This window comes from Eleginops maclovinus, chromosome 7 (genome assembly GCF_036324505.1).
Source record: "Eleginops maclovinus isolate JMC-PN-2008 ecotype Puerto Natales chromosome 7, JC_Emac_rtc_rv5, whole genome shotgun sequence".
NCBI classification, from domain to species: domain Eukaryota; kingdom Metazoa; phylum Chordata; class Actinopteri; order Perciformes; family Eleginopidae; genus Eleginops; species Eleginops maclovinus.
Window position 1 is genome coordinate 14,790,373 of NC_086355.1, and position 26,891 is coordinate 14,817,263.

At 40.0% G+C, this 26,891-nt stretch overlaps 1 protein-coding gene across 2 annotated transcripts in view; it reads left to right on the plus strand.

Annotated features, from left to right (window-relative positions):
- LOC134867508 (receptor tyrosine-protein kinase erbB-4-like) overlaps nucleotides 1-26,891 on the plus strand; it is a 252,825-nt gene that overhangs the window by 140,846 nt on the left and 85,088 nt on the right. For both annotated transcript variants that reach the window (XM_063888129.1, XM_063888130.1), the window contains exons 3-5: nucleotides 1,813-1,999; nucleotides 19,949-20,080; nucleotides 23,125-23,190. In XM_063888129.1, the coding sequence (XP_063744199.1) occupies nucleotides 1,813-1,999; nucleotides 19,949-20,080; nucleotides 23,125-23,190 (385 nt within the window). The remainder of the gene's footprint in view (nucleotides 1-1,812; nucleotides 2,000-19,948; nucleotides 20,081-23,124; nucleotides 23,191-26,891) is intronic.

The window sequence follows — 26,891 nt, forward strand, 5'->3', positions numbered from 1 at the left end:
ACAAATTAAATGGAGATGCATCAACAGTTGTACACCAGAGCCCAGCATTATCATTATATTCAGGGATTCTACAAATGCAACAGTATTTTTAGCTGCAAAAAGTAACATTTTTTAATATTGTTTTCAAACTAGATCGATACACATAGGAATACGCACCCACTGAATATAAATTCCCCATCATTCATTCACACCAATACACACAGACTCACCAGACTCTTGCCAGTCCGTTTCTATTAATGGTAATCAGCAGGGTAATGATGACAGAGCTGTGTCTGTGGCTTACTTACTGATGGCTGATGGCCATGCTCTCTGACAGCTGTCAGACGCCATGAATACACTGCCAGGGCCCTCCTTAGGACTTATTTCAGCTAAGCACATCAGCTGCAACAGCACTTCACACACAAACTTGTTGATTATCAGCATCATCGGGTCCGGCGTGGAAAGACTTCTCTGACCGCCTGTCTGCTAATGACAGCCACCATGATGGTGGATGGTGGAAAGAGGACACAGCCTGTCACTTTGATTCATCCAACAGCAGCTCCAACTGGGTGGCTCCGCGCCAAACTCTCGACAGTTGCTATATCCTCTCCTAAATGACATTTAAAGTGTGAAGCAATGGTTGTCCTTGTGGCTCAGTCACCCCAGGCAGGGCCCCGAACATGAGAGCTGAACCCTGTGCCAAGTTTTGCATTGAGGTCACAAACCCGCAAGCTAGTTCTCCTCACTCAGATGCTCTAACTCAACTTGCTGGCATGATTGCATCTGAGGAAAGTAACCTTCAAGATAGATGTTGCCAATGATCTGATGTATGCCTGACTTTCCTTTTTTTCATCCCGGTCTGTTTTATTTTGTTTGTTTCATATTCTTCTCTAGTGCTTTGTGTCAATGCCCCTCTTGGCATGTAGACATATATTTATTCTGTACATTTTGTAAACGCTTAAGGTATTCCCCTTAATAACCCTCAATTTAAAATAAGACATTTATAAGAACTGAAGGGTAGGAGAAGAAGATTTCTTTGTGGATGTATATAATACAGTTTTTAATTAACATCGACATTTTGTAACTGCATTACTATTTCTAAAATAGTGTTACTTGATGATCAATGGTAATGAATATCGTATAATTGACAAGTAAAAGGACAAATTGCAATCGGACAACAGTTTACCAGAAAGTGTGCTGCTGGAAGGAGGATGAGAGCTGCCTGCGGACAAAAACAAAATAGGAACAACTTGAAGCACTATCCTAGATAGCACATTCAGACATGTTTTATGGCTTGATCGCAGATAGGAGAGAACTATAGATTTCTACAAGGTACACTGACACATAATTACCAAGAAGAGCTTATATTAAGTGCATTTAAACTTTTGTTCACTCCCACTTACAGATTCTAGACCTGAACTTTGAGAGTACATCATTTTAAACAGCCTATAATCAGCAGAACACATTAGCTTAAAATAGATCAAATCAGAGAGACTCAGTAGAGTATTCTCTTTGAAATAAATTATTACAAGTGTAAAACAAGAGCCATGTAGATGTACAACAATATTGGATGAAGACACTTAAGCTCTTGTTAATGTTGCCAAATATGTTACCAAATGGAAAGAAAACCAAGTATAGCCTCATGCACTTGCAGTGCGTTGTTGGCTGAAAAAACCCTGAGACTCATACACTGGAAAACTTTAAAATAGCTCCTCAAGGCTAGCAGGCACTACCGTTTTATAAAACACCTCTTAGCCATGTACTAGATTGAAACCATATTATGCACAGATAAAACATTCACTAACTCAAACCCCTCTGTAACTCTGTCCACAGTCCATCCGAGAAGTGACAGGCTATGTGTTAGTGGCCCTGAACCAGTTTGACTACCTGCCATTGGAGAACTTGAGGATCATCAGAGGAAACAAGCTGTATGAGGACCGCTACTCCCTCGCAATCTTCCTCAACTACAGACGTGATGGAAACTTTGGATTGCGCCAGTTGGGTCTGAAGAACCTCACAGGCGAGTTATTCAATAATTTTATGCCTGCTTAAGTGTCTGTGTTGCGTCTTCTTATGAAAATGACTGGCTTTTAAAAGATGTGGCCTGTAAACTAATGATGGTGCAACTTTACTTTGAATGCAATCTTTTTTTTGAAAACTTGTTTTTCTAAGAGATCAAATATTTTACATTCTATATTTCCATGCCTCATGGAGTTTGTGTTCATGTTTACCCTATCACTCAGAACCTGCTGGGTGCTCCTAACAGGCTAAGACAGCTAATGATGGGTTGATTTTACTCCTAAGGCTAAATTCAGATGCTCGTTACTGGCCAAAGTTCTGCTTTTACTGTGAAGAACATTGCCCAGCATGAGTAAAGCAATCTTCTCCCAAAGTTGTATGTAATATTATTTTTTATAATTGATGAGTCAGAAGCAGTCTTTGCAAATGAGGCCATCCACTCTACTTGTCTGCGAGTGGAATCAGACAAGTTTGGGGGGGGATTGGAATGCTTCACAGACTTTCACCTGAAAGGTATTACTCACTTCTCTCACTGCCGTGTTTCAAATTGCAATCCTTGGAGTTAATGATTTTTAAAAGTTCTTAGAGCTGAAATCGGCTGTGATCAGATCCTGCTTGTCTGGGTGCTAAAGTTAATCAAAAGTTGCTTAGAACTACAGTAGGTTGTCTACTGCTTTATAAACTATTCTGACTAGCAAAAGGTATTACTGAACTAACAATAAGTTGTTAAAGATATCCCATCTTTTCCCAAAACACAAAGACAATAGAACACTATCGGAAAGTATTGTGCAATTAATAAATTTGCCAATGTGCTGGCAGTTGCTTATTGGCTTCTTTCACCTTCAAGCAAGGAAATATGCAGACAGTCTGTCTCTTCATCTTCTCCCAAGAACCCAACTGGTGCTGTTATCACGATTAACCCTCTCACACTAAGGGATATGATGCTGACTTGCGATGCTGTGAAAAGACATTATCTCCTCTGTTATTTCCAATCATTGCCAATCGCTGGAAACAAAGTGTTTCTCGTCTGATTTACAACCCTCTCTGCAATCGACCCCAGCCTGTTTCCTCAGAACTTGGAGCAACAGTGAATGTGATTGCTGATAGATAGCGTACTAAGTAAGAAAACCTTGTGTGGGAGGCTCTGCCTTTCTCTGAACAATAGATCCCTGTGCTGCTAGGTTTCCTGCAGGCACACTGACCTGGAGGTCAGCAGGGAATGAAGCTCTTGACTTGCAAAAGGACATAGCATGTTTTCCAATGCAGGGCTAAGTGGGGCAGCTCATCATGTGTGCAACACAAGAGCATGGGTGTTATTCACTCATTTCCACTGACTGAAAATGGACAAAGAATCAATTGGCTAAATAATGTTAAGTAAGTCCTGGTCAGTTTTGTGTAGTCCCACTGTTCCGACACTCTTGTGTTTTTTCTTTACTTTTTTCACTTCAGTGCAATCATGGCATGAATAATTTTGCTTATTATCTTTTACACATAGGACTGCATGAAAAATGAGTTTTGAATGATTTATTAGGTGGCTCCACAAAGTGCCATGCATGTCCTCATTGATGAGGAATGTCAGTAAAATGTGCTTTGAAATGAGTGCTGCTCATTTCTTTGTAGGGATGAGCTCCCAGAGCAATCAGATTGGCCAGGTGGCACACAGTAGACTTAAGCTTTTCACACCATGATGCTGTGGAAGTAATATTGCAAGAATGCATTAATATATATTATACGCATGATTGCAAGTATGTCAAGGAGACACTGAGGCAACGTGAGAAAGACAATGTCATTGCACTGGAATTAGAAAGTGCTTTCTGTATTGAGAGATCACAATTCATTCAGAAAGTAGACTTTATTTAGCATTTTGAGGAAGATGCGTGAGCGTGTGTCTCTGCTGCTTCCAAACCCTCTGTTTAAATAATTCAATTGTCTCTCATTGTTCTCCTCATCTGTTCCTTCCTGGTGATCCCCCAGAGTCGAGGGAAGCGGCACAGCTATCCACGACTGTATGTGCAAAAACAGTGTGTGCTTGTGCTAATGTTCCAACTTGAATTCTTTCTTGCATGTTGCGCCATACTTAGGGAATTGCGTTGGTCCAGTACCACTAGCAGTTGTTTGCCAAGCCGGTCCTCTTCATTGTAGTGCCAAGATAAAGCCAGTGCTAAGGGAGCCAGGGCTGGACTGTGTGAGAAGCTGCTGTTTGATGTGTTATCCGTGGCCTCGAGCCATGAAGTGAAGGGGGAAGTTATGCACAACAGCCATGGCCTGAATCTGCTCCACTTGATAAATGTGATTGTTTGAGTTTTGCCCTGGTATTTCTTGTTCCTGTTAACAAGTAGAATAGCGCAAACTTTCTTTGTCAATGCAAAACATGTCTAATGAAACATGCGTCTTGTTCTCGGAGGACCCTCTCAATTATTTTTAACGACATACCAACCAGAACTCTAAAATGCTACGGTGGGACCCAAATCAGGTCCAACTTATATACAGTCTAATGGTTACCTTTTTTTAACTCCTAAATGGATCAAAGCCGAATTACTATCAGCCTTGGCTTCATTACAATATATATGATGTGTGGTTCCTTTTTTAGGCTTTGACTTCTCATTGGTTGTTGGCACATCATGCTGCTATTCCATTATTGGTTTTCTCTCTATGTTTGGGTGTATAAATTGGACTTCATTTTTGATAATATGCATCTTAAGTGTTAAGGTTTATCCAGAATCCTGCCCAAATGACTGGACCAGTAATAGACCTTAAATACCAACATATCTATTTATAACAGAACACATGTCTTGATGGGACTGTGATATAACTACACAGTGGCATCTGACAGTCAAAGAATCTCTGTTTGCTGCTGAAGAATAAGGTTTTAGTATGTCAGCTTGAACCATCAGGATAGATCCACTCCTGTACATCAAGCAGTACATCAAAACTCTTTCCTTCCTTTAAGTGCTTTAGTGAGTCCGAGGCTAGCTGTCTCATTAATTAAGGCCTTCGATGTTGCTGTCATATGGGTTCACTCTTCCTTTGCCAGCATCTCCTAGGATATGTGTAAAATGATTGATATAACCCATAAGGAACATATATAAAAGAATAAAAAATATTAACTACATAAGGGGCTAATTGAGGGAAGGTTCAGTAAGCGACCCCTTCAGTGCTGAAACCCACCCATATTTCTACTTGGGTCGAAATTGCCTTAGGATGAAATCAATTTGTCGCTAGTATATTGTAGCATTGCACTTATTGATTTTTCTGGTGCACTCTCTGCGAGCTGTGAATGGACTCTCTGGATTTGAGGGGACTGCAGGATGGAGTGTGAGGTCTAAGGCTGAGCAGGGATAGGACTCCCTCCGATGCACCTTTCAATCAAGCTTAGCTAAGTTATCCTCATGAATATGAAAAATAAGGCACAGTCAAGCTTGGAAAAGTTGAGGGATGGTGTGTGTGTGCACAGGGGTGTATAGCAGTGAATAAGAAATGTAAGACTCTTGGTTTGTGTGTGAAAAGTGAAGTTTAGTTGTTTGTTTGTTTGTTTGCTTATTTGTTGTTTGATATTACTTTGTGAGATTGACACATAAAAAGTGACATTGTGAGGACTTTCCTCCTATCTTAAGACAAAGGCTGGTACCTGAAAGGTTTTTATTTCAGGATTTTTTTGGTCACTGCAAAACATAAGCTTTGACTATTTTTTCCCCATAGCTTAGCAAGAAAAAGGTTAAACAGAGCAGTCTCCTGACATTTTCAAAGTTCCTTATCTTTATTTTGATGCATGCTGACCCGCAGTGTCTTGCTTCCTGCTTAGGCAAACATTTTCAGCACTTCCGTCTGGATTCACATGAACCCCGGGCAGCTTCTGTGCTTTCACATGGTAATTACAGGCTGCTTCCCTGGCAAAATAATAACAGCCTCATAAGGAGCACAACACAGATGAGCTTTCCGAGTTATCACATTTTACTGCCACCCCCCCGCCTCTTCCCTTTCCCTCATCTTATCCAGTATCGTTTTTTTTTCTGTTTTGTTTTGTGTTGTTGATTCATTTTCCTAACCACCCAACGCCTGCACTGCGTCTGTCCAAAATGAAGCATCCAATCTGAGGCCCCATCTGCTGAATTATCCTCTCTCGTCGCATGCATGTACACAAGCCTGTGTTTTACGCCAAGGCGTTATCCACTCCTTCATGGCCCATCTGCTCTCTCTTTATCCATCGTGTTTTCTGTCTTCCTTCAATCGCTTTATCCCTCTTTCCTTGGCTCTGTGTATCTCATCATATTTGTTGGCTGTCTTGATTTGTCACATTGATGCCTTTAACACAAATGCAGGCAATGTAATTTTGTACCATTTTCTACTGTGTGCAGCACCTGTTTGAGCATAGTCCTATTGTGTTCCTCAAAGCCAACTGAAATAGTTTGATAGGAAAAATTTCAGTGAATCATGCCATAACCTGCTGAAATTGTCTTGTTCATTGCACAAGGAAGGCAGAGAAAGGACGAGATGGGTTAGAGCAAGTTGAAGCGGACGTTTTTGCTCAGTGTGGTTTCCCCAGACAACGGACTGCTGAGAGGAAAACATCAAATTGCTGCCTTCTTCTGATCCCTGAGACTTCCTTTCACCCTCTAACTACTAACAGAAGAAAGAGCAATTCAGCCACAGGAGGCAGGCAAGATTGGTTCAGTGAACGTCACCAGAATTTAGTTGAGCTTCTAGCCTGGCAGCCCACAGACCTTAGGTCTCCTTCAATTGTGTGTCTAATTGATTACTTCCCATGCAATTACTCTCGTGTCACACTCAATATTTCACCACTCCTGAGAGGGGCAAGAGGGACTTTCTTTTTGAAGGACGGCATTCACATTCTCACATTTGTGCACCCCTAATGTGGATCGTGAGAAGGCACATGTTAAATTGAAGTCCGTAACGGGCCATCAGTGTTGTTTGGTGCTAATTGATTGCCCTGTAGTACCACTGTGCGACAGAGATAGTTAGACTATTAGAGATAATGGTTGGGTGTTTGTGCCAGGGGAACGATGTGGCGGAATTTCTCAAAAGGGTTTGTTTTAGCAGTTGTGTTTATGTGTGTTGCATAAATGCAAACATGCCAGGATAATACTAAATGCATACACTTTCTGTTTAAACCAAGGTATCTCTGTATCTTTGGTTATGCCCATTATGCCTGTGACTTTTCCAAGTCACAAGCTTCTATATTTTTTCGATATAAAACATTATTTTGAATTAGATGTAAAGGGTAAACCTAACCGAATTCAATTAAACATGTTGTGCTCTAGGGCCATCCATATATGTCCCTACCAGCATTGCTTTAAGTATGACGTGTTGTTTCTTAATGCTTTTGCTTATTTACTACTGTCCTCGGGGCGATACTGAGAGTTTCTCAGCAAAAAATGGGCTTTATGAAATATTAATGGACAACAATGGCACAACCTATGAGGATATTGAAATGCTTAAACAAAATATAAATTATTGGACCAAACGTTTTGCTCAAAATACCCTTGTGTCAAACATGCTCCCTTTACCCTTATACGTTTTACAAGTCTTACTAAGTTTGACCAATTAAAGCAACCATTACAACACAACTTTATTTCTATTGCATTTTATTCTTAAACTCAGTCAGATAACCCCCGAACCATTCACATCTCAGCAGACTGTAAGAATAGTTTCAGTAAAAGGTAAAAAAGGCCTAATTAAGCCACAAATAAAAACAGGTAGGAGAAAAAACAAGTTGCCAACTCGGGTCACCTATTTTCATCATTCGATCGAATAATATATCCTTTATCTCAATCACCACCTTCTACCTATAACATACATGTACCATAACCAATAATAATTGATTTTGTATTAATCCCATACTGCAGATAGAATAATATAATTATAAATACAGTATTTGTCTTATCAACATTATGTGTTTGCTTCACTATAGTTGATATCAAGCAACAATGAATACTAGCACAAAGAACATCTCACCCCTATAAACAGAAAAATATAGAAATCTAGGAAATGCAGACCTGATGCTGCCGACCCTTAGATACAGTGAACAGCTTTATGGTCTCCAACTCTGATCTTCCGGATTGTTTGAAATTAATGTTTAGAGTACTTCTTTCTATTCTGGGCACCATTTATGTTTTTTATGCATGCAAGCATACTAGTGTGTGAATTCATCAGTAGCCGGGCCTAAGTGTGTTGTATGTACCGGTTTCTGATAAATAATGTACATTGCCTTAGCCCGCAATTGTATTATGGACCAACCTAGAAGGACTCTAACTATCCTCACTGATTAGAAATATAGTCCACACCAAGCCTCCATCTCTGCTTCACCTTTCATCAGCTTGAGAAATATCCAGTCTTGCCTAAATTTGACTACATGGCCTTTATTACCAATTTGCCTTCCGAACTCAGCCTCTGCGGCCCGCTGGAAGGGAGAGTCGACTTTCACCTCATTAAAAGTTAAAGTAGGCGTGGAAGGAATTTTAATGCCAATTAATTATCAAAACACAGTCCTCTTCCCTGATTCTCCAATATTGCCATCCCCCCGGGCTATAGCTTAGATCAGGCTAAGATCTGCCATAATGTCGATGTGAAACTGGCTCAGAGACCAATAGGACGCTGTTCACTTAGTAAGAATCTCTTCTGAATTCTACCCTGTTGTTTCATCAGAAGACAAGAGAGAGAATGAGTGTTAATATGTCTGATTTAGTTTGTGTGCTGGGGATTAATATGCCCTATATGTTGCGTAAATGGTTCTCAGCAACTTGAACAGTGCAACGTTTAAACTACAGGACACTTCTATAGGGTTTTAAATGGTTACTCTATTGTCATGTTCAGTTACTACCACTGACTGGCTGTCATTGCGACTTTACTATGTCAGTGCATGGCTGTGCAGCCTTGACATGCAGCTCTGACTTTTTTTTCTGAAGGCCAGACTGTGTTTCAGACAGGTATTTGATGTCAGAGGCGCTCAGTGCTCATCTCAGAGGAGGCACACAATGAGATGGGAAAGAAAAGAAAATAGGAGCTGACTGGCAGCTCAGTGGGTCTCAAAAGCCACTGAGGAAAATGTCCCTTTTTATCAACTTAGTTATGAGGCCTAAATGGACACCTGTGGACCCAAGGGGGAGTCATGAGGTGTTTAACATTAATGCAAGCAAGTTCTGAAATCATGGTCGGTTTGTGTGTTTATAAACTTAGTTCTTGTAATTTGTCTTTGTAATGTAATGACCATCCATTTTCCCTCAGACTGTTTTAATTTATAATGTGTTTACAAAAAAATATAGGATGTGGGTCTAAGATAGCATTTGATCTGTGGATCTGTAAGCATATGTTATATACTGACAACATATACAGACCATATTTAAACAGAGGCATACGATGGCTGATATTTCCAGCTATATAATTGCCAATTTAAATAGTTGTCATTTAAACTTGCTTTTCACGAGTTCAAAAGAAACCGGGCTCCCGAAAAAACTATTTACTACATTTTTTCAGCGCCGACACACACATGAACACACAAATTACCCTTTACGATACAACTCCTCCTTTCCCCCCTGGCATCTTAGTAATTAATATGCATATTTGTTGGCTCTTATGCTGAAGCCTTGGGTAAGTAAAACAGCTATTGATGGGGGCAGCGATGGGTATAATGGGACATGGATAGGACTTTTCTGTTCATCTCAGCTCCCTATAGAGATATGGTGGGTTTTAGTACATGCAACACCAGGCATGAGTTTAACAAATAAATCATTTTTAAAAGCGTATCCGGACTTTTCACTATGGTACACTTGTTTTTTGTGAGGCTAAAAATATCCGACTTCCATGAATGGTATTTTTCTGAAGCTCCATCACGTCTACCAGGTGCCTTTTTGATAATGTCATATTCAGTTTTTTTATTATCGTGTGTTATTGCAACAACCAGGCTGGGAGGCACATTTTATTGCCCTTACACAGAGGTCGGCTTGGTCACAGGTGTGGTCTCAAAGCATCTGCTCCACAGTTTTTGCTGAGACAATGTAATGTTAGCTGACATCACACAATAAGTAGGCAGTCCTACCTTCAGGACAGAGAAGCAAAGACTAAGGGCAGGATGTTTAAATACATTTTGGCTACATTTTTAAAATGTTTGCCAACATCAACTTCTGTTTATAGAGACTCAAGAGATACAGAGAGCACACATTTACAAGCAGGTAAAAATGTATGGTAGTCAATGAAAAGAACCTCCATGATGTTGATACATTCTTACACCATTTTCCCCATCATCCATGATATAAAATATGTTAGTAGGTATCTTTGGCGATAGTAAACAATTGGCAAAGATATTATAGGAGCGTCTATGTCTCACGTTGCGACGAGACTGACGTCCCTGAACTCGAGGTGGTAGACATTGGGGACCCTGATATGGCCGAGGCAACGCCACCATCGTTCGTCATTCCAGCCGGGCTGGCTATGACTCCGTTTGCAGAGGAGGAGGAGGATGACTTCGCCTCATCAATGTCAGGCATTTTCGTTTCCGAAGTCCACGGAAATCTGCCGCCCATGTCAGTCTGTCAGAACTGGCTCAACACCGGCTCAACACCGGCACCCGCGGAAACAGGCTGCGCGTTTTCAGATGGGCTCGCTGCGGTATCAATAAGTCGATTAAAACTAATAACATTTATCAATGAGCAAGATTCCTTTCTCTACACAATCCCACATCAACAGGCAGGGCGGAGTCTGCTCCGCCACCTTGTTGAGCACGATGGAGATCCTATGGTTGTGGGCCTCAGAGAATGTGTTTCTGTGATCTGTGAAGGCCCTCCACATTCCAGGACTGGAGAACAGGGGGGCCGACCTCATGTCAAGAGGACATGAGACGAATGAATGCTTCAGCCTGAGGTGGTGCTTCCGATCTGGGCCCAGTTCGGAAGAGCGGAGGTGGACCTGTGCTCCAACCAGCGCACCACCCACTGTCCCCTATGGTTTTTGCTGACTCTGCAGTCCATGGCCAATAAAGCTGCCATGGCCAAGAAAGCTGCTCTATGCCTTTCCACGGCTGCGTCTCATCCCCCCACTCTTGGAGAGGATGAGACAAGAACAGCTGTCAGTTATTCTGGTAGCCCCAGGTTGCCGCTCAGCGCCGTGGTACTCAGAAGTGACCCAAGTCATGGTGGTTCAGCCCTGGACCGTTCCTCAGTTCTTGGGAGCGCTGTCTCAAGAAGCAGGGGCAATAGGGGCGTTACCCACGCTGGGCCAACCTCTCCAGGCTTGGCTCCTGAGAGGGATAGGCTGAGAAGGAGTGGACTGTCTGATAATGTCATACAGACCATTCAGGCAGCAAGAGCGGGATCCACCACAGCCTGTTACAGGGCGAAGTGGTTGGGATTCTAACGTTGGTGCGAGGAAAGGAGTCTAGAGCCTCTAGTGCTTACAGAACTGGGTTACAATACATAACCATCGTTTTGTTAATTGGTAATCTAATTTTTCTAACTGAAGCGTGATTATAAACCCAATGCAATATTTACGTAACATACAAGGCCAAAACTAACCAACACACAATGCAACCCTGTGATATTATTTTGTGATTTATTCATTTAAAAAATAACTGTGATATCCAAAATGCTGCCCATTTTGGTTCTGGTGAAAGTGTAAATTCCTTGTTCACAGCATAAAATAGGAAAAAAGAAAACCATGACCCTGTCTTTTTACTTAAAGAGCTATGAGAAAACATACCATAAACTTGTGGGCATGTGAGGCACTGTCAGGCAATTGCTTAGTGTGTCATTAACATTTGTAATTTGTACTAACTTTACAATAACAAAGCAGGCATTTTAGCAGGCAATACATCCTTGGTTGCTAATAAAAAATGCTGGTTGGTTGTGATTGTAAGACATATACAAAATGTAAGCTACATAGCATGTCAAAGGCCGATCAATTAACATCTTTACTCTATCATTACATATATATTACATTACATACTCCTATTGGATTTCTTTCTGCTGCCTTGGTGGACCTTCCAACCCTGGCTGATTCCCACCACACAAAAGTCGTGTGAACAAAGTGAGAGCCATGGCCTATAGTGTGTTACTGAATGTCTTTCAGTGAGCCTGAAAAAATAAGCCCACATGACGTGTTGTTGCCTTAGCAAATAATGCACTGACTGGAGCCAACTTCCTCCATGCTTAAACCAACATACTTGGTATGCTTGTGGTAAAATAGGCTCTCTCTGCTCTGGGTTTTTCTGTCTTTACTTCTCTTTCCCGCTGCCTCTCTCAGACCCTGTTTTGTTTTGCCCATTCCTGAGAGCGTGGCTCATTTCAATTCAGCTGGCAGGCTGATCACACATCAGCCTTGATAAGCTAAGTGGCCCTCAGCAGCAGCAATTGAAGGTCCTTTTAGTCTTTTTTTTTAATCACTCACTTGTTTGTCCCCTTGTTAATATTTTTTGTCTTACTTCTTTGTCTCTCTCCTCAGTTGTTTTCATGGTTTTGTTTTTCTTTCTTGCTTGCAGATTTGTCTTATCTCAAGGTATTGTAATATGATTTTCTCCTCCTCCTCCGCCCTACCCATAAAGCTCAGATTACAAAGGCTTTATCACAGTTTAAGTTGAAAAAGAGCAAAGATACCCAGCCCCCCTCCTTCCATAACCATTCTGTCATGATTTTATTTTTTCCTCTTCTCATCTTTAAGCAGATGCTTTGCCTTGCTCGGGTATAATTCGGTAATCCCCAAATCTCAGCCGTTTTTCATAAAGACTCATAGGAAACAATTGCGTGAGGGTTGGGCCAAATTTAATCAGCAGCCTGTGAATGCAATTATCTTGGCGGGTAAGAGGCGTATGTTTGGGGGATGGGTGCCACGGCCGACGCCCCCATGCCATCTACTATACCTCAGCAAATACCTCAACAGTATTTCTCCTTCCAAGTGACACAAAGGATAAAAAGGACACATGTTATTTCATAGATTAGAACAATGTATCAATGTTAATATTAGCATAAAATGATTTTTTCTTTTTGAAGTCATAAACCAATCACACCCAGTTATATTTAAGATAGTAATACTTGTATGTTCAATGTCTAGTTTCTTCATCTAACATCATTTTTATACCAATATCATATTTAATGCATATAGGCAATTATTTTCTCTTTGGTCTCCTCAAAGACAGACATTTTTCACATTTTCTCCTCTTCCTTATGTTGCTGTTTATCCATAGCGCTTGCCTTTTGAAACGATTTATGTTTTGTCCATTATGGTATTTTTCTTTTTCCTCCCAATGTCACTTATTTTAACCTTCCTTTGATGTGAGATTTTATTGTTTTACACCCAAACACTACAAAGTCATATTCAGGTTTCAAGGAAATAACAGTCATTGGTGAGACTAATGGTTTCAAATTCAGTGGTTGTTGCGTTGAGATAAAATAGGTTGTAAATTATCCATAGAAATTGCAAAGTGTGAACCTCCTGCTGCACACGTGATGATGTGCACTGCCACAACCAGTCAGCCATGAATGTCAGTCACCATGTTAAAAATTAAATATGCATTTAATGTGGGAGACCCAAGTGTCTTCACATACATATGCAGACACACAGAAAGACGCATACTGGTCATACGGATCATATGTACTCTTAAAGAAATTATTAATTTCATGGACGTGTTTTTCTCTCCGTTCGATCTTCAAAAGCTGTCTTTTTGTTCCATTATAATGCTTCTCTTTCCATAAACCTTTGAGAGTTAATTCCTTTGTCAATGTGATGTGCACACACACACCCACACACACACACACACACACACACACACACACACACACACACACACACACACACACACACACACACACACACACACACACACACACACACACACACACACACACACACACACACACACACCCCACCACCACCACCACCAAACACACCAGCCCACGCTGCTGCTCTTGACCGCAGTGTGAGAGACAGTCAAATCCCAGCGCTGCCATCTCTCTTGTGAACCTCTTGCAAAGCACTTTTATGTAGTCAAGTTAATGCAGTTGTTCTTTTCAGGTCAATAGTTAAACACATAAAAGTGCAATTACATTTGAATTGGTACCACCATTTTGCTTGGGGACTGCATACCAGTGTTAAAGTTGCATGCCATTTGTGTAGGAGGGGCTTCATCCATTGACCTTAATAGAGATATGAAGTTTGTGATGCATGCTGATTTTGTATAAAGGAATTCAGTTAATGGGTGACAATGATCATGACAATGAGTTTAACTTATTAGTGAATTAGTATGTGTGTCGACGTAGACCTAATACGATTGCACCTGTCATCCTGTTGCAATTTGAAAGTGTACATTTGTTTCCCTGTGTTGAAGAGAGATCCTCAAATCAAGGTTAAAGTCAAAGATGACACACAACTTGAAGCTAAGGGTTAGTCCTAGATCATTCATTTTTATTGGAATGTTCTCTCTCTGACAGTCAGAACCTACATGTACAGGAATAGTCTAGTTAACATTTGTTGAGCTGTTAAACATTGTGTGACATCCAAGCACTAATATGTAAAATCAATGTCAATTGGTGACTTGTCTTTAAATGACAGCCACTTAAATGTGTATGTTATTATCAGCAAACCACATCTTTGGACAGAGATGACCATTGTTTTGATGACCAAGGGGTATATACTGTATGTACAGATTGTTTGGGCACTCTTAAATTCAGGTAACCTGTCATCTGAGTACTACTCAGTCTTTCAAAACAGTTTTGACAAGGCTGCTGTAGGTCTGAATGTAAAGCTTGACCCATACGTACACCTACAAGTCATCCAGCCCTGTAATGCTTACATTTTGAACATATTTAAAAACAAATGTTCTGTCTCTTGTGGGTCCCTCACCTATAGGCCGCGAGAGTTAGAACATTTCTTTAGTAGTTGTCCTTCGACTCACCCTTGTTGAACCCCACAAATGATTTGTTTTGAGATTGTATTATCTATTGACACAACAAACTCTGTTATTACGATGAGTGATCGAGTAGCTCCATCTTCAACAAAATAACTCCACACGCATGGAGCGGAAGATCTAAAAATAATTAAGCAGTGCTCTGTCAGACACACGCACACAGAGTTCCCTCTTCGTATGCACAGACTTTCTTTCTCTTCCTCTCTTACACGTCCATGTACACATGAGTATACAAGGCAAATCCATGTACTTGTGTGAACACATTTCTCTTGTTCTTGTCTTTTCCCTACATGCAAAAACATACAAATACACACATGCACTTTACATCTGGGTGCCGCAAGCATTTCATTGGCAACACTGGGGACTGGAGGGCAAGGAAGGAACTGTGACTCAGCAGCAGATGATGGATGTGAGGGGAGATCACTTATTTGTAGAGCAAAGGCAGAGATTTGCTGTCCTGACATCTCCTGACGGAAACAGAGCAACTGAGAGCACAGTGATTGACGCAGCACTGCGTGGCAACATGAGCAGCTCCTGGAAACCTGGAAAAAAAACATTTCTTAAAACTCATGGCTGGTTGTTTGTGATAGAAGTGGGTGTAGGAGTGCTGAAGAGGCTACAGCCTATGGAGTGGGACTGCTTCCTCAGCCTGATCCATTCACTAATCCGTGCATCATATATTCATCCTTTGCAACCATATTTTAGACATGCTTTAGATTTGTTTCTTCTTTGTCATTAAAAATGTTCTGTAGCCATCATCTATCATGACGCATGAATAGATACCCTGATGGATGAGGCTGATAAAAAAGATGTCATTCATTCTCCCATAATTTACCATACATCACTCTATATAATGTATTCTTTATCTATCCAAACAGTGTGTACAATCTTCATTTTGTCAGATTTTTCACTAATTCTTTCATCTATACATTTGTTGTTGAAATTGAAGTGGTCAAGTTCACTCGCCATCCTTGAATGCTGTTTTCCCTGTCCTCTTCACTCAGTTTTCTGTGAGTGTGCATTAACACTGTAATTTTCTCTTTTTGCTATGGATCTACTTATTGATTATCTTATTTTCTTTTTCCATCCGTGGTTGGAAAGGGTGAAGCAAAATGTCTATTGTTCGCTTCCAAGAACATATATTTCAATACGTTTCCACTGAAATAATCTATTTTTATAATAGCATTCAAAGAAAGCCAGTAAAATAGTGCTGATATTCCTACCTACATTGCTACTAATGTTGTAGGGTTTATAATGAGTGACCTTCTAGTTACAAGGCCATTGATAAGGCCTAGTGGTTATTAAATTAATGCTCAAGGCATGTATAGTAATGAGGGCCTCATTACTGCCAACCCTGAGCCAAGCATGTGTGAATGTAAATATGTTTTTAGCATATTTCTTTCTGAGAATGGACTCTATGCATGCACTCATCCCTCAGTGTGGCATTTCAGCTGGTCTGTCTGTTCAGTAAATCCTGGCAACAACTTCCGCCTTCCACTGCTGCCTGGGTGTACAGCAGGAGCTGCGCCCCAGCATTTTGCCCCTTTGACCCAGAATGCATCTTCATCTTCCAGCAGAGTTTCTCCCCTCTGTTCCACTGAGCTGATAGCAGTGCTGAGCCGAAACCAAGTTGAAGCTCTCGGAGTCAATAAGACAGCACAGTGATGTCCCAGGGTAAAATCCCCAGTCCCGCTGATCGAGGAGAGGAGAAACTCCTCTGTCTTTCTGATTGAATACCTGTCTATCTACTGTAATTGCCTGACTGTTTGAGTTTCTTCTTGAATCTTTTACTGTCTTTCTATCGGTTTAACTACTGTTTTGCTGACTGTGTTTCCATTTCCTTTTCAAGCTGGCTTGTTTTTCTGCACATTATGTGTACAGTGTATACAACTGCCTGAGAGGCATTGAATATCTTTATGAATGTCTTTCTTTGTCTTCTGATTGCAAAAGTTTCATAATGAAGTCCTCCAAAACTGAAGTTATTTTTGTTCTACATTTTTCTTCATTAAACAATCCACACACCACTTATAAATTCACTCTCACAAACTCATTAATATTGCTTTTTTTCTGATCATTGGTTTGTTATTTGCCTCCCAGTCTTAATCAAAGTCATCCCTACACTGTAATAAAGGGGGGGGAAACACAACCAGCACTTACCATCAAATAATTGCCTGCATACATTTGTTCTGCCTCCTTGAATTTCATATTGTTTTAATCTAATGGTCATGCAGCCTAATACTGAAGGTTGCCTTTCGAAGCCATACACTCATTCAGTGAAGGCAGGAGCTGCTCTCAGGACGAAGCAAGAGGGGATGGAGTAGTATGGAGAGACGAGATTTAGCTACGTGAACAAACTAATTAAGATATGTTCTCTACCCACTAAACAATCAACAACAAAAATTTAACCATTGATCTCCCCCTGGCCACTAACTGAACACCCAGCAAATGTGCATGCCAAGCATTTACTTGTAATGAAAACCAACGTGTGCACTAGTTCTGCATGTAATTGTGGGATATTGTTATGCAATATATTTTTGTTAATTATTCAAATATTGGTGACAGAGGCCATGGGAAATGCTGTAACTGTCCTGGGCAAAGCCCCAGCATGGAGCCAATTAAACTGTTTTCCAGCATCTTGAACTTGGTCATATCACACTGCACATTAGCGTGTGTTTGTGTGTGTATGTGTGTGCAGATCCAAATGTGTGCGACGAAGCATTTCAAGATGGTGAAGCCCTTTGGATGGTGTTGAGGGTCACTTGTTATGTCCACTGTCTCCTTGGAAATTTGAAAGCTGGAAAACATTAAAGCTAAATTCTTTGCTGCATATCCATCAGTCTAACTTGCTTTTTCTCCTATTTCCGGTGATTATGTCTTAGTGTCCAATTCTTTCGCAAAAGAGTAAGCCTTATCTTTGATTTGAGTGTTACATTTAACTTTGCACTGATTTTCAAAGTTTTGTTCAGTGAGACTCTGAATATGCTAACACTGAACATACTATACTGTATAACCAATAAATTGGTTTAAAGGAAAGGAAATATGAGATTGTACCCTTTTTTACTAATTGTCCAGTCAATATCGATCAAGTTCACACCATTTTAAACTGCCTCTGCATGTATCCATGTCACATTTGTCATCATGGTGTCAAAGCTATCTAGCTTATTTAAATATTCCTCGGATATGCACCTTAATTAGACATAATTTGCTCTAAATACAAAACCATGAGCCATACACAGGTGAATACTCAGGAGGAAGTATTTGTATCTTGTTTAACCAGTGTAGATATGTCCTGCTGGCATTTTTTCATAAGAACTGCTTTGCCTTGTGTGTTGGTTTGTCTATTGCCCTACTTTGCCAGCAGCATCTTATTGTGCAAACAATTAGAATTTGAGACACAACCTCCTCCTAGCCGAGCTATATCCATCCTGTGGTGAGAGGCAGGATTAATTGCTTTCACCAACTCCCACCCCACATGCAAAAAGATAGCGAAGGAAAGCTGAGGTTGGGTGCTTGTGTAGGTAACACCACCACCTATTATTCAAAAATAATCATTAAATCAGGTCTTTGTGGGACGATATTATATTTGGCTGTTACAATGTGGTGCTGGCAGGGCGTCCCGTGTATGATTATGTGTCTCGTTGGTTTCAGCCCTGTGTCAGTAATCTGTTTGTAGGCAGATAGAGGACACACAAGCTCGGTAAAAATGCAAATATGCTGCTGGGCTTCCCTCTGTCTTTTTTTCCTGCCATCCGACTCTCTGAGGCTTTCTCCCATCCTTGTTTGTCTTTCTTTCTTTTTTTTCTAACTCTTTCTCACATAAAAGTCAGGATTAGGCATTCTCTAAAGTCCTGCATAACAATAATCGGAACCACCCTCCGTATCCAATAATTCAGCAGACTGTGTGTGTGTGTGTGTGTGTGTGTGTGTGTGTGTGTGTGTGTGTGTGTGTGTGTGTGTGTGTGTGTGTGTGTGTGTGTGTGTGTGTGTGTGTGTGTGTGTGTGTGTGTGTGTGTGTGTGTGTGTGTGTGTGTGTGTGTGTGTGTGTGACTAAATTAATAAATCAACTGGCAATCATTGTTTGGACAAGGTGATGCATATTATGATGACAAGACACATTAGTTTTCTCCACCACCTCCATGAAATATAAAATTACAAACTTGTAAGGGCTGCTGTCCCTTCCAGATGGATGTATTGTTGTAATGGTAGTGAGGAATGCAGTGTGGAGATAGAAGGAGAAAAAATGGTAATATGACAAAGCTTTGTCCTGCCTGCCTGACCGTTGCAACAACCCGCATTTGTTGTATGTCTCTCAAGATCAGTTGTTCAAACCAAAACCCAAATCCTGCTCTTGCCTCAAGTCAAACTGTGGTATCACACCATGATAAATGTGGTTGCACCCAGAAGTAAAACACACCAAAAAAGGACACAGTGCATGATCTTAACGGTTATAGAAAGAAACAGAATTGATGCAAGATCATTTTTAGAAAGTAATTAACAGTGCAGTAGCTGAATGCTGAAAATATCTAGCGGCAAAGATCACATGTGCAAAATTGACAAACTATTGCTGAGCACACAAAGGACACATGCTGTATGGTTTTCCTCTGTGTGCGATCTCTGTAACTTCAGCATGAAAGTATAAGCTCCAATTCCGCCTGCAGGGGAGGGGGTTGATCAGGACATGGCAATATGACCTGAACCTTTCTTAGGACTTGCCTCTATTAGAGGTCAGAGAGCTGCAGCTGACTAACCCCAATAACTTTGCGGCTCACCTAGAAAAGCCAGCCTGTTTTTATTGGCCAGATTCAGGTTCCCAAGCTAAATCACAATACAAGATGGAAAGACAAGGAAAGGGTGTCTTTCCAATCTTGGTGAAGTGTTGTGTCTGGACATGTCAGTTGTTAATTATAAAATGATGTGTGGTAGGAATGCTTGTAATTAAAAATCATATCAGGAGCCTAGTAACAGGATTTCTGCCCATCAGAAACCGTCCCCGGGAAGCCTTTTGTGTATGTCCATTGAATGTGTGCTCTCTCTTCTCCACAGAGATCCTGAGCGGAGGCGTTTATGTTGACCAGAACAAGTTTCTGTGTCATGCAGACACAATCCATTGGCAGGACATTGTCAAAAACCCTCGGATGCATCCTGTAGTGGTACCCACCAACAGCAGTGTCTCATGTAAGTAACCCAACAAATGCAAGTGTAAAAGACATGTTTTAATTTCAACCTTTCATTGACGCAAAGTTTAGCTGAGAGCATTGCTGTTGCTCCACACTTTTATTCATTCACACCTGGAAGCTAGTTGTGGCAGAGTACCTTGCTAATGAGGGTTGCTCATGACTGCATATGTGATGACTCATTTGTATTAAACAATCTTTATTTATAGCACCGTCAGCTCTGTCTGGAGGGAACTCAAACTTAGAGGATTTTGAGCAGACTAAAAGTTAGGACTTAAGAAATATTGTTGGGCTTTCAGGCACATTTTATAAAGCAGCTGGTGCTGGAAAATTGGTACAAATGAGACCCCGCATTTTAAACTGCTCAATTGATTGGTGAGGGCAGCAAAACAATCTCACCACAAAAGCACCCCTTGACCCCATTCTGTCACTGTACTTACCATAACAGTCATATAATGATGCTCACCCATTTCACAAGAACACTGTAGCCAGCTGGAAGACACTGTATTAAATGTTAAGAATTATAAAGGGATTTATTTGGATTCAATAAACGTATTTAATCTGTCAGGGTGTGTGTGTGTGTGTGGGGGGGGGGGTGATGGTGGAGGTGGCTGTGAGTGAAGTAAAGATTCATTAAATCACCTCCTCTGACCCTTTTCTGCTCATTCACTGACTTAACATCTTAACACACACAGCTTCTGTTATTAATTTAGTGCTCAAGCTGTTTGACATTTAAATCTGTTGTTTTTGTTTTTCTTCTCTTTTTTTTTAAGCTGTCTCGTCTTATACCTCCACAATAGAAAATGACACATTCAAATGCTTTATCATTATGGAACAAAAATAAGTCACTCTCTGCCTATGGCCTTGGAATCCCTCTCACAGCACTCGCTGAGGGCTTAACATGCAGATTACCAGCTCCAAGCATTGATATTCTGCTCAATCAACCTCCTCCCTGCAGCCCTGGATCGACCCTTACTCCTGTGCAAGTTTCCTACTCTGCTAGAAGATCAAGGGTCTCCAAACCTGTGATCCACAATTGAGAACCTAATCTCCATTTAATTTTATCGGAAGACACAATAATGACTTATTTGTGCTGTGATGGTTGTTTATTTTGGTTGTCTTTGTCAAAAACAGCACAGTAATTTAAAAATCTATGCCCCGTTGATTCAGTTGAAGACACACCATCTGTCTATTACCCCATACTGGCCCTGGCATGGCAGCATTTTTCCGACATTTTAACCTTCGGCGGCTGTTTTAAGAAAGCCGTAAAAGATTATGGTGCACAAGAGGGGTGGGACAGGTTTATTCTAGGTCACTGAGAATTTATAAGTTGAGATATTGCAGACCTTGGACCTTAAATGAAAACTCTTTGTCTTGACTTTTTGCAGGGTGCCAGGAGTAGAGGAAAACAGAGTTATAACAGAGTACAGCAGAGGTTTCGGCACACTTGGCAATGTCAGACAACCACTTATCACTGGCTGACATTTGTACTATTATCCTGTTTGTGTGCTGCTTTTCATACAGTCAAGGCTGTCGACCTCTCTTTCTCTACTGTTGTCAAAGTGCTAGTTTGAGAGGAAGTGACTGGAGGAGCAGAGAAAAGAAGAGGGGCTAACTGTAAAAAGGCAAAGAGAGACAGGGATTGACATTAAGTAAAAGAAAACCATAGAAAAAATGTGAATCAGCGAGTGGTGGATAGTGGATGAAAGAGATGAAATGTGTGGTTTAGAGGGGCACAGACGAGGAAGAAGAAGAGGGCAGAAGATAGAGAGGCTCGTGTTGGGGAATAGAGTCAGTATCAGTGCTAATAGCTCTCATCTGGAGAGGCTGATGGACAGAGGACAGCACTTCTGCACTTATCCAGGCTCACTTCCCCCGCAGTCAATTACCAGACAGTCAATTAAGTCCTCCAAAAAAAACCAGAAAGGCACTGGCTAAAGCTCTGAGGGTATTATGTTGCTTTCTGCTGCTGCTTCCTGCTGCTTTACTGCTTTTATCTCAACCCGAAGTGTGCTTGTTTCATGCTGGGGAGATTTAAAGCTAAGATTTTTAACATAGAGATGTCGTAGTCCCCAGAAGTAACCTGTGTCAAGGTTATTCAAGGTTGTATGACTGGGACAGCATGTACATAATGGTAGTGGTGGATGGGTACTGACATCATTTTCATTGTAGAATGTAAAAAACAGAAAGAATATGTCTCTCTTTTCTGGAGAATCGCTCATCCAATCACACTTGGCTCTTGAGATCCACTGGTCATATTAATTGGAGTAGTGTTATGTACAAATGTCATTGTTTACTGAAAGGGGAACCCAGTTAGCTGCTAAAGCAAGTAGAAACTAACTGTAATTTAGGCAAATGATATGCTTGGTTCAGCTCATTCTTTGACGGGTATATTATAGCATTGCTAGGGAATGCAACTACTGTATGTCATGTGTATTGCTCAGGACCCAGGGAAGCGCGATGAATTGTTCAATGAGGGTTCTCAACAAGCAAAACAGAAGGCCCAGCTATCACGCCGGGTCTAAATAGGTTTATTTTTAATGAGCTCTGCACTTGTAATAGGATTCCCTGAACAAAATTCAAAATAAGAAAACGTTGAAAACATTGTATTTGAATATTATTAATGATTAAGTATGTCATCATATTTATCAACATCATCACCATATAGTACACACAGCCGTCCTGTGAAGTATTAACACACCTACATCTCTTGCAGATTGCATTAATTATGTCAAATTCTAATCATAGTAATTATCAAGCACTCACAATATGCTTGAAATGCACTTCTTACGAATTCTTGCCTCACAAGAATAACACTTCAAGTTAATATAATCATGTTGCAAATGAAATGACACACACACGGATTAGTGTATTTAAAGGCAGCTCCAATGTAGTGCTTGAGGGCACACAGACTCCAGACTAACCGCCTCCAGCCTATTTTAAGGTTCAGCTAATATGGATTTCTGAAGGTTGATACTGATCATATTTTATGATTAAGTAACCATTTCAAATGCCAATCATCACTTTCCCTCAACTTCTGGGCAGGTCAAAAGTGCAATCGTTCCTGTAATGGCCGTTGCTGGGGACCCAAAGAGGATCAGTGTCAGAGCTGTAAGTATATTATTTTTAATATGTATATCATTTTTTTTCTTTTCTTATTTCCAAAAGGGTGGCTTTTAATTTGTTAATTCTGTTGTAAAAAGTGACCCCATTTGGACTGGTTTTTTGTCTACGCTCATATGTTTCTCATCCGTCGAAAATGAAACTAATTTAATGGAAATTACTTTATGCTAAATGGTTTGACTGAGAAACCTGCTTGTTTCTACAAAGGAATATTAACTAAACTGTGTCTTACTAATGTACCTGTGATGTTTCAGAGACTGAAATCAGGAAATATAAGTAAGAAGTTGAAGAATGGCCTTCAAAAAGCGTGGCAATATGGCAATACAAATTGACTTAGAAAGTCATGCATGTTTGATGGCCAAACTAAAATATGTTTTCTTTGTCTTTTTAAATGTATGTTCCTTTCATAATGATTCATCAAATCAACTGGTACTAAATAGTATTTTAGTTTGCTCACTGATATGATGATATCTGAAGAACCAGAAATGTATGTAATCTCCAGCTATAAAAATAATTCTAATCGTAACTGAAGCTGCAGATAACATCAAATAATGGAAATGTTTTTTTCTATTCTTTTTTTTGGCAAAATGTTTAAAACGATGATGAAATCCCAATTAAACCCAAAAGGTTAAAATCAACTAAAATCGTTTACGGACACATTATAAACGAGAAGATCATCTGTATATTTGGTCTAACTTTACCTGCAAACATTCCAATGAGGAAAGGTTTTTAATGATGTTATAATCCAGCAGAAAGTCTCTTAATGGTACACTATAATTCAATGGTTCTGCTTTGTTTATACATTCAATAAATTATAGTGATGGTGCAGACTCAGCACTGAAGTCATGCCTATATTGATTGATCGGCAAGAGCTGCAATATGCTTCTCAATGATCTGGATGTGGATAAACATTTTTTTTAAAAGGGAGAGGAGACTTGACACATTGTTGTCATTTCCCATTACATCATGAAGAGTAATCAATACTAAAGTATTACTGAAGGTACGTGGTCTAGCAATCTGTGGAAATACCACATCTTGACACAGACAGTAAGGTGCACATACAGACATGTGCATATCAACTCCAAACACTTTCGCCAGACCCCCAACAAATCTTCAACAAACCCTCCTGCTGGGACCCCCCACCTTTCATACTTACTAATGGAAAGATGCACTACTGAATCCATCACCAGGGAGGGGGTCTCCGTGTTATTCCCTCTCCTTCAGTCATCTTTCTGAGGCTCTCAAGTCTCTGTTAGAGTGTCTCTCACCTAAGTCGCTGTTGTACTCTGCCTGTTTTAGGTTTTATTTTTCTGTTTCTCTTTCCCTCACCTGTTATCAGGAAAGGACTGTGTTACAGGTACATACAGACACAATCACACAGCCAAAGCCAAACCAATAAAGAAAAACAGCTGTGGGCTACACACCACCAGTTGTCGTAAACCAAAAGTACACCGACTTTAAATTATAACAAATAATAATTTAGCTTTTACGCCTCCAGGTCCCAACAGTTCCTATAAACTTTATCGCAGAAAAGATTGCTCAATATTGGCTTCGAAAACACTTTTTACATTTACGGAAAATTGTTATTTTCTGACTTCACACCACTATGTTAATGCATGTGTTAGGTTTAGGCAAAAATGTTACAGAGTGTCCATGGTTAAAAAAGAATGATTTGATTAAGGATAAAGATTTTGGTCAAGATTAAAGCAAACAAAACCTTAAAGTAAATAGTGACACACTTTCAAACAAAGTTCAGCATGCTAGAGTTGGCGCTGCCACAAGACGTCGATGTCAGACAAAGGCACATATATGGGTCATTTTTACAATTTCAACAAATGACCGATGCTGGTGTTTTTGTATTTGTTTATCTTCGAACCCAGTAAAGTAAAGCAAACCTAAAACAATTTGTATATAACCGTTTGCCTAACCCTCTACAGATCTGAATAATACATAAGGTAATTCAAATATTACCCTGCAAACTAAAAAGCCTACGAACCTGACCCAAACCATGCTGTCATTGGCTTAGGGAATGTTGTGTAAATTGGTAAAAGTAACCTTTCTAAAAAATATGAAATTGAACCTATAATGACAACTGTAAACAAAAATCAATAGATGGTAAATGTACTGGAGTTCATTATTAAGTCTACTTCTACCACTACGCTTTCTACTTCTACTTCTCAGTTTGTAGTAGGAATATATGTCGGCTGTACTGTACCACACACTAAAATGTTACAAATCTAGCTACAGCATGCACGTGTTTCTAGCATACAAAGAAGCATTTGCACACATGTTCTGTCTTTCCATTAAACATCTTTTTGTTCCCTTTTCCCTAGTTTGATTGTGTTCCCTCACCATACATTTTTTCTCCCCTCTTTCAATCACTATGTGCGCAACCACTTCATCTATGCCTTCCAACCCTGGCATGTCTCATCTTATTTGTTCTGCGGTCGCGATCTCATTAAGATAATGAGGAATGAACTGTTTGACCAGGACCTGTTAACAACACGTCACAAACCCGCCCCTGATAAGCCTTTGCCTCGTCCGTCTGCCTCCTTTATCTGGTTATCTTCATCCAAAAGCGGATGTCATGATTCATCCCACTGCTTTCTACCTCGCAACCTATTATTGTATTGTTCTGCAATACATGGAATGAATAAGTGTGGAAATGTCAAAGAAAAAAATACTTCAAAGATTATTTTTTTGACATTTTCATGAATAATTGTTCAACTGTCTCAAAATCACCAATAAACAGCAGCTTTCGGTGTCAGCCCCTCAGGAGGAAAATGACGGAAGAACACATTTAAAGAACAGTCAGAGAGTTGCCATGGGTTATACAAGCAAAGCCTGAAATAACTGAAGGCCTCTTTGAAAAAAAACAGTATTGGATGGAAAAGCCTTTCTTTTTAACACTTGAAAGCTTTCCAGAATGTAAAAATATGAATGAGATCTTTGGCACAGAAGTCCTCATCACAGGTATATCTAATAACCTTACATGTAATTATGGCATTGTGTGTCTTAGTTCATCGTTAAAAGCTGTTTCACTGACACTTGTCAAAACATCAACTTTGAGAAGGCTCGGTCTATACGTAAGAACCAACTCATTTCAACGAATGTCAATGTTATGGTAATCATTTTTTTGTAAAAGATCATTCTTGAATAAATACTTAAAAACCATTTAAAGAAAATCATCAAACCCTTCCTGTAGTGTAATCATTTTTCTCCAATGTCCATCTTATGTTTATCCAAAATACCCTAATATTAGTATGCTCAGCCATAACTTGGCACACTGTTTTTACGCAGAATGGAATACTTTTATCATACACTGGGAAATATGTTTTCATTGTCATAAACCACTGCAAAAAGGAAGCTTTATTGGATTTCACTTTAACCAATGCAGACAAAATCTGGTTCAGTGGTTACTTAACACTATATGTGAGTACTATTTCGGTAAAATATAGGCAAATTGCTAAAAAAAAAAAGAAAATAAATTAAAACATTATTTAAGAAATTATTTTGAAAACTAGTTTTGAAAAAGCTCAATTTATCTTATGGTAATGGGAACTGAGCGGCAGTGTTTCCTGTGACTGATGTTGCTGTCCACAGCCTGTTCAAATGGAAGCTCTAGGCATATTTTATGAGATGGATTCCTTTTGTATTTGTTGTCACCAGCCTGTTTTTTTTTCTCCTTT